Here is a 9,494-nt window from a genome sequence, read left to right as displayed (position 1 = left end):
TTACTTAACTTATAATTGGCAATTTGGGCTGGGATCAGCCGGGCAGTCCTTCTGGGCTTGGCTGGGCTTATTCATGTAACTGCAGTTGGCTGAGCGCTGGCTGGTCTAGGATGGCTTCATCTCTGCTCCACATTCTCCATAAGACCAAGTTTGTTCACATGGTAGCCGGGTAGGTTTCCAGTAGTGCAGGTGGAAGTGTACAAGGCTATGAGGCCTAGACCCTGAGTTGGCATACTGTCATTACCCACATTCTTTTTAGCAAATCAAGAAACCAGGCCAGTTCCAGGTTTGGGGAATTCTAAAACAGATGGAATTCCTGACGAGAGGAACTGCAAAGTCACACTGCAATGGGCATGGGTACTAGGAGCGCTAGAGAACTATGGCTATTTTGCAGTCCACCACATGGAGTTGTCAGAATTGAATAATGAGAGGGAGGCCTCCAGGAAAATTGTGAAAATCTAGGCTAAATTACAGAATTCTGGACTGAGTATATGTTAATATCATTCATTCCCTGAGGAGGGAAGAAAAGTAATTTTAAATATGAGTTGGAAAATGCCAAACAGAATTTTAAACACAGATCTGAAGGTAAGAAATGAGATTTAGGTTGGTGTTATAGATTTAAGAGTATAGCTAATATCTGAAGCAATGGATGTGTAAAGTAGGAGTCCTAAAGACGAAATCCCAGAGAACATCACTTTTTTAAAAACGAGAAAAATTATAACCTAAAGGAGAGTTAGGCAGTATACAAACCAAGCAGGAGTGAGTTAAAAGCAGGAGAGAGTAAATAATACTATCAAGCCTCACAGGATAACATATCAATCTTTTTTTTTTAATTTTTTATTTATTTTGGCTGCATTGGGTCTTCGTTGCTGCATGCAGACTTTCTCTAGTTGTGGCGAGCAGGAGCTACTCTTCGTTGTGGTGCGCGGGCTTCTCACTGCGGTGGCTTCTCTTGTCGCAGAGCATGGGCTCTAGGCGCACAGGCTTCAGTAGTTGTGGCATGAGGGCTCAGTAGTTGTGGCTTGTGGGCTCTGGAGCACAGGCTCAGTATCTGTGACACACGGGCTTAGTTGCTCTGTAGCATGTGGGATCTTTCCGGACCAGGGCTCGAACCCACGTCCCCTGCATTGGCAGGCGGATTCTTAACCACTGTGCCACCAGGGAAGTCCCTAACATATCAATCTTATACTAATACCCTATTAATTTTGGCAAGTGAGTGGTTACCTTGGTGAGAGCAGCAGATGAGGAAAAAGGAAAAGGAGACAGTGACATTGAGGGTATTGCTAAATGGTTGGATGAAGTGAAAGATCACAGAAACTAGGGGAGATTGGGATGGAAATGAAGGCAGTAAAGGAATGATACTGAACCAACTGAGTGGTCAAAAGACTAATGAGTTCACAGTTACAGACCACTCTCTGACATGCTGCTGATTTCATCAGTTCCCACACTCTTAGTGTCTCAGTATTTACACAGCACACCTACAGCAAACAAAACAAAACAAAACAAAACCCCACAACAGTTTCACTACATAGTTCAAACAACTCAGTAGGTATTTAAGTACTAACAAACAATTTAGCACCTACTGGACACTACACAGCTTCTCAAACTCTGTAATCATAATGGACATTTTCTGTCACTAACTTTTGTGTGGTATTTGCTTTTCTCACAGCAATTGCTATAGCCCAGGTTTACAAAGATATGTCATCCAAAAGAATGTTGCAATACAACAGTAAAACTGAAATACCTCAAGCTAGTAACTGTGTGGTGTCCAATAAATATGGCTGTGATTTCCTGAAAAATTTGAAATATCCTGCAGCACTGCTGTGGTTTTCTGTGGTGCCCTGGGGCATCTCAGTTCATATTTTGGGAACCACAGCTCTATCCCCTATCCTTGCTTTATTTCTTCATAGTTCTAACCACCCTACCTATTTTATTTACGTATTTTGTTTCCCTCCTTTAGAATGTAAATTCCATAGGGATAGATATTTTGTCTTTGATAACTGCTGTATCCCAGTCTCTAAAATGATGCCTGGCCTATGAAGGTTCTTTGGTATTTGTTGAAAGAATGCACAGGTGCAGAAGGAGTAAAAAACTAATCACATTAAGATGCAATGACAAAAGTATGGAATGTAGTAATTCATAATTTCAGAATTGGAGCTTTATTCAGTTTTGAATAAAGTAGGTTTAAGTGTAGCCAAGAAAATGGGTGGTTGGATTAGTGAAAGTGAATAATGAACCATCAAAGAACCATCTGGCTACTAGGTAAGTCAACCACATAGATTAGTACTAATGTCACCAAAATGATGGCAAGACATGAGATGAAGAGGTATGAGCCAGGTACCAAAGAACAAGAAAATGTATAACCAAAAGAAAATACTACAAATGAAAGAATTCTTAAGTAAGGGTGACACAGTGATGGGTTGAAAGGGACAACAGGAGGGGGTTCTCTGTTACAGTGAGTTCTAAAGGATCCCCAACTCCCACATCACAAGACACAAGGAAGTAGTGTCCTCACAGGTGTTAGGTTTCTATTAACCAAGAAGATGAAAAAGATAGTACTATAAAGAGTTTGAGGACGTAACGTATTCGTTCATGATGAAACAGGGTTCCTGAATGCACAGTTAAGACTAACTTCAGGGCAAGAGCTTTATCTTATTCATTGTTTTATTCCTGGAGCCTGTTACAATGTAAAGACTAATTACTGACTGACTTATGAGAAAAGACTCACTGATCAGTCTATAGACTGATCAGAGAGGAAGAAAGGACTGAGGGACCCAGCAGCCATACACACAGAGAAAGCACAAGACAGAAAAACAGAGCAAATATGAATTAATTTTTTTAAAAGCTGACATAAACACAATTGCATCTGAAAAATGATCACTTAAGAATCTCAGAGCACAGGTCATGAAGAACCTAGGGGTAAGATGGGAATAAAGACACAGACCTACTAGAGAATGGACTTGAGGATATGGGGAGGGGGAAGGGTAAGCTGTGACAAAGTGAGAGAGTTGCATGGACATATATACACTACCAAACGTAAAATAGATAGCTAGTGGAAAGCAGCCGCATAGCACAGGGAGATCAGCTCAGTGCTTTGTGACCACCTAGAGGGGTGAGATAGGGAGGGTGGGAGGGAGGGAGAAGCAAGAGGGAAGAGATATGGGAACATATGTATATGTATAACTGATTCACTTTGTTATAAAGCAGAAACTAACACACCACTGTAAAGCAATTATACGCCAATAAAGGTGTTAAAAAAAATCTCAGAGTACACATACATAATTATATATGCAAGTTGTTTTAGTATACAATATTTTTTTAAATTCATAATCCCAGTCACATTCTAAAATGCTTATTTTTTTTTTCAGTGTATAAATCGACTTAAAAAAATAATGAAAGTGTTTTTATCTCCCCATGAATTAGGCCATAAATGAGATTCTCAGGGTAACTACAAATTAATTTAAGGGGTCATCTGTTATTAACAAACACCAGAGAAATGTATTAAACATTGTAAAATCAATAGACAAATGGTAATATGTATAATACTGAATCCTAAAGCTTCTTTTTAACTTTTCATTGTAAATAAACAATGACTTAGGGAGAAGGGACATTTAAAAGAATAATCATGTATTATTAAAGCAGAAGTGATGAAATTTTCAGGATAACAATGTATTTAAATAATAACCTTGCTGGACTTGAGCTCACCTCCTCTTGCAAAAACTCCAATCACAATCAGCTGATTTTTCAGCAGAAACTCTGCAGGCCAGAGGGAGTGGCATGATATAACTAAAAAGTGATGAAAGGAAAAAACCTACAATCAAGAATACTCTACCCAGCAAAACTCTCATTCAGATTTGATGGAGAAATCAAAAGCTTTACAGACGAGCAAAAGCTGAGAATTCAGCACCACCAAACAAGCTTCACAACAAATGCTAAAGGAACTTCCAGGGACACATACAGACTGAAAGTGAGGGGATAGAAAAAGATATATTCCATGCAAATGGAAATTAAATAATAACCTCAGAATTCTACATCTATCAATCATTATCATAATAAATATACTTATAAAGCTAAAGCCATGAAGCTAATGCTTGAACAAGAATAGCATTAAAACGAATTTATACATAAAAAAATTTTGGGCAAAATTTCACAAGCTTGTCCATTTTAGAGCCATTCTTTCTTGTTCAATCCAAAAAACAAATCCTATCCAGCAAATGCTGGTACTTCAATAATGTAAAGTTTCATCCACTTATGATCCTGATCTGTATATTACAAAGAGCATTCATCCCCAGATAAAAGAATACTTCATTAACACCAGGCATTCTCAAAGCCTAAAAGCTTAAGAAATAAATTTTAAAAACCAATGACAGTTAAAATAAGGGGCTCTGAATTTGAAATGCTTTGTTAAACTTTATTGTATAGACTAAAATTTTGGTTTCCTGGACTCAGTAATACTAAACTGCCTATTGGGTTTAGTGGCTTCTTGCATCAGCTCTTGCAACTGTCCAATTTGCTCATCACGAAAGTCATTAAGTCTTTCTTCTGGTAGGGAGATTCCAAAACATGCTTTTTCAGTTGAATTGTGTCTGTTTTCATTAGCTTGTTGCCATAGCACTGCTGCATATGCCTAGTAAAAAGAAAAAAATTGAAGGTTATAGATATTAAAATGAGCTCTGTATTCATTCATTTAATGTTGAAGAACTTAAAGAATTCTACCACTGAGTCTTGTGCATTTGGCAAATAAGACACAAACAATATAGAGCTGTGTCTTCACTATTCAGTGATAATTTCAAATACACATATCTTATTTTTAGCATTTCAAGAGTTGTATTACCAAAGTCCTGAGTCTGGAAATCTAGAAGGCTCAAGGCAGGTAGGAGTGGTCCATGACTGGGCTTCAGGAGCATGCATAAACCACCCAAAAATCATACACAAAATTGTATGTACACAAACATGCACACAGTTCTGGGGCCATAACTTTCATCAGATTTTCAAATGGGGAGCCATGGGTCTTATAGGCTTAAAAGTGGGTCTCAAAATTCTTTAGGTTCATTCCCCTGTCTTCAGTTTAAAAACTAATTTAAATCACACTTAGAAAAAATTTTCAAACCTTTCTTTCAATATTTAACAACCATCTTTGCCAGAAAAAAATTCTACATTTTTCACACTGTAATTTTTCTCTCATTCAGTCTTCACTTTCAACTTAATATTCCAACTACCATTATCTAGCACAGATTAATTAAAAGCAGATTCTCACTCTAAAATCAATATTTTAATCAGGCAGGAAGTACCACTGTATTTCAGTTCATGAAGTTAAATTATGTGCACCCTCTGGGTAAGTAAACAAATTAGTTAACTCTGGATGATGCTGCTATTGTATCTGGTTTAAGATAATTAAATTGCTTATAACTGTTAGATACCAGCATCATCAAAGAAACTTTAATTTCAGATATTCCAAACCTTTATTTGAATTGGAAATAATATCTTTGTCACATTTTACAGAAACCCATTTCATATAATACCAAAAAATTGCACACACCCTAAGGCTTTATAAATTCTAAGTATATGCCCCAGAGCATAGTTTCTCAACCTCAGAACTATTAACAAATTGTATAATACTTTGTAATAGTGTAGGTGGGAATCTGTTTTTGCATTGTAGGATGTTTAATAGTGTCCCTGGTTTCTACTCACTAGATGCCTGCAGCACCCCTCCTCTTAAGTCTTGATAATCAAAAATGTCTCCAAAGACTGCCAAATGTTTCCTTGCAAGCAAAACTGCCCAGGTTGAGAACTACTGTCCTAAAGACACTTTCCAACATGTGGACAAGAGGCCTTCAACGAATGTTCATTGTGGCATTCCTTATAAAAGCAAAACATTGTTTATTAATAAACAAAGTATTTAGACACTTCTTTATAATCCATTAAGTGAATTAAATGTCTGTATTAATCTCTAAAATAATCAGAATCCAAAAAGCAAGTTAAAAAAATTTATTCATTTGTAGAAATAGAAAAACCAATACTCAAATTCATAAGAAAATGTGAGAGGCCTTGAAGAGCCAAAACAATCTTGAAAAAGAAACAAAGTTGGAGCATACACAGTTCCCAATTTCAAAACTTACTGGCTTTAGGGTAGATATATATAGACCAATAGAATAGAACTGAGCATCCAGAAATAAACCCTTACATATATGGCCAACTGACTTTTGACAATGGTGTCAAGTCCATCAATGGGGGAAAGAATATCTCTTCAACAGATACTGCTGGGAAAATTGGATTTCCACATGCAAAGAGTAAAGCTGCATCCCCTACCTCCCACCATATACAGAAATTAACACAAAATGGATGAAAAACAAACATAAGAGCTAAAACCATAAAACTCCTGGAAGAAAACGGGTAAATTTTCATGACCTTGGATTTGGCAACAAGTCTAAAATATGACACCAAAAGCATAAGCAACAAAAGAAAAACTAGATAAATTGGATTTCATCAAAATTAAAAACGTCTGTGCATCAGAAGACACTCAGAGTGAAAAGAAACTGCAGAATGGGAAAAAATATTTGCAAACTATATGTCTGATAAGCATTTAATCACCAGAATATGTCAAGAATTCCTACAACTCAACAATAAAAAGACAACTAAAAAATGGGCAAGAGACTTGAGTAGACATTTCTCCAAAGATACATAAACCGTCAACAAGGACATGAAAAGATACTCAACATAGTTAGTCATTAGAGAAATGAAAATCCAAATCACAATGATAGCACTTAATACCCACTAGGATGACTATAATAATAGACAATAAATAAAAGGAAAATAACACATATGGGCGAGAATTTGAAGAAACTGGAAACTTATACATTGCTAGTGGGAATATAAAATGGTATAGCCACTGTGGAAAACAGTTTGGCAGTTCCTCAAGAAGTTAAAGAATTACCGTATGATCCAGCAACTCAACTTACAGGTATATACCCCAAATAAAGCAGGAACTCAAACAGATACTTGTACATCCATGTTCATAACAGCATTCATTATTCACAACAGCAAATATGTGGAAACATATCCAACAACAGATGAATAGATAAATAAAATGTGGTATGTACAATGGAATATTATTCACACTTAAAAAGAATTCTGATACATTCTACAACACAGATGAAACTTGAAAACATTACGCTAAAACTGAAATAAGCCAGACACAAAAAAACAAATATTGCAGGATTCCACCCGTGAAATATGTAGAACAGGCAAATTTATAGAGACAAAAGTGTAACAGAGGACACCAGGGGCTGGGGGAAAGGGAGTGGGGATGTACTGCTTTTGGGGCACAGAGTTTGTGTGGGTAAGAAAAAGTTTTGGATATAGACAGTGGTAACCGATGAACAAGACTGTATATGCAATTAATGCCCCTGAGTGGTACACTTAAAAATGGCTAAAGCGGTAAATTTTATGTCATATGTATTTTTACCACATTAAAAAAAAAGCTATGCAAGGAGTTCTACTCCCATTAATAGTGGAGTACCTTCTATCAGACCAACCCTACTGCAGATAACATAAAGTCTACACAAAATATAATCAAACAACAATCCCAAGACAATGGAGAGCAACCAAATCAGAAAGCAGAAAGGAGTTGACAAAATGGAGAATGGCACGGAACACTGGGTTAGATTGCCACTTTTATGGCATTTTTTCTGAGGGAAGATGCCAGTTGGTGCTGCAAGGTTACTGAGGACTCAGAGCACAGTGTGGGAGAACAGTAGCAGTTGGAAAGTGAAAAAGGGAAATCTCAGAAAAAGAACTACAAAAGGGGAACCCCAAATTCTGCAAATAAACTGCCAAAATCTCTGGCTAACCCCTTAACTAAGCACGCTCACGACAGACTAAAGCCCAGCTAAGGCAAAAAGAACTAAATAGACACTTCTTATCAAGGGGGACACAGAGTTTGGAATCTGAGTTCTGCCAAGTTAACTGCTTGATAAAACAAAAATCAATACACTTTGGAAGAACATAGTGGAATAATGTCTCTACAATGTATCTATCATTCACAGTGTCCAGAAAAAAATCCAAAATTATAAGAAACATGAAGAAACAGAAAATGTGACCCATAATCAAGAGAAAAGGGAATGCCTGAAATGGTTCAGACATTAAAACTAGCAGCAAAGGATTGTGAAGCAGCTATTTATGTTCACATACATAAAAGAAAATGTCATAATAAATGCATACATGAGAAATCTCAGCAGAAAATAAGAAACTAAGAACCAAATGAAAACTCTAGAACTCTAAAATGCAGTTATCTGAAATTTAAAAATCCTCACTGAATGGGCTTAAAAGCATACTAGAGATGAGAATAAAAAGATTCAATGAACTTGAAAGTATGTCAGTAGAAATTATCCAACCTGAAAGTGAAAAACTATTAAAAAATGAACTTAATCTATATTTCTGTTTTTGTGCCAGTACCATACTGTCTTGATTACTGTAGCTTTGTAGTATAGTCTGAAGTCAGGGAGCCTGATTCCTCCAGCTCCGTTTTTCTTTCTCAAGATTGCTTTGGCTATTCGGGGTCTTTTATGTTTACATACAAATTGTGTGATTTTTTTTCTTCTAGTTCTGTGAAAAATGCCAGTGGTAGTTTGATAGGGATTGCATTGAATCTGTAGATTGCTTTGGGTAGTAGAGTCATTTTCACAATGCTGATTCTTCCAGAACATGGTATATCTCCCCATCTATTTGTATCGTCTTTAATGTCTTTCATCAGTGTCTTAAAATTTTCTGCATACAGGTCTTTTGTCTACTTAGGTAGGTTTATTCCTAGATATTTTATTCTTTTTGTTGCAGTGGTAAATGGCAGTGTTTCCTTAATTTCCCTTTCAGATTTTTCATCATTAGTGTATAGGGATGCAAGAGATTTCTGTGCATTAATTTTGTATCCTGCTACTTTACCAAATTCATTGATTAGCTCCAGTAGTTTTCTGATAGCATCTTTAGGATTCTCTATGTAGAGTATCATGTCATCTGCAAACAGTGAGAGTTTTATTTCTTCTTTTCTGATTTGGATTCCTTTTATTTCTTTTTCTTCTCTGATTGCTGTGGCTAAAACTTCCAAAACTATGTTGGACAATGGTGGTGTGAGTGGGCAACCTTGTCTTTTTCCTGATCTTAGAGGAAATGGTTTCAGTTTTTCACCATTGAGAACAATGTTGGCTCTGGGTTTGTCATATATGGCCTTTATTATGTTGAGGTAAGTTCCCTCTATGCTTGCTTTCTGGAGGGTTTTTATCATAGATGGGTGTTGAATTTTGTCAAAAGCTTTTTCTGCCTCTATTGAGATGATCATATAGTTTTTCTCCTTCAATTTGTTAATATGTTTTATCACATTGATTGATTTGCGTATATTGAAGAATCCTTGCATTCCTGGGATAAATCCCACTTGATCATGGTGTATGATCCTTTTAATGTGCTGTTGGATTCTGTTTGCTAGTATTTTGTTGAGGATTTTT

At 36.4% G+C, this 9,494-nt stretch overlaps 1 protein-coding gene across 2 annotated transcripts in view; it reads right to left on the bottom strand.

The window, feature by feature from the left end:
• Window positions 1-2,084: 2,084 nt before the first annotated feature.
• SDHAF3 (succinate dehydrogenase complex assembly factor 3) overlaps window positions 2,085-9,494 on the bottom strand; it is an 88,163-nt gene continuing 80,753 nt past the window's right edge. The window contains exon 2 of one of the 2 annotated variants that reach the window (XM_024127365.3): window positions 2,085-4,627. In XM_024127365.3, the coding sequence (XP_023983133.1) occupies window positions 4,424-4,627 (204 nt within the window). In that variant the 3' untranslated portion in view covers window positions 2,085-4,423. The remainder of the gene's footprint in view (window positions 4,628-9,494) is intronic. The other variant, XM_024127372.3, reaches the window with a different exon arrangement.

This window comes from Physeter macrocephalus, chromosome 5 (genome assembly GCF_002837175.3).
Source record: "Physeter macrocephalus isolate SW-GA chromosome 5, ASM283717v5, whole genome shotgun sequence".
Taxonomy (NCBI): Eukaryota; Metazoa; Chordata; class Mammalia; order Artiodactyla; family Physeteridae; genus Physeter; species Physeter macrocephalus.
This window is presented reverse-complemented; position numbering and strand designations above follow the sequence as displayed.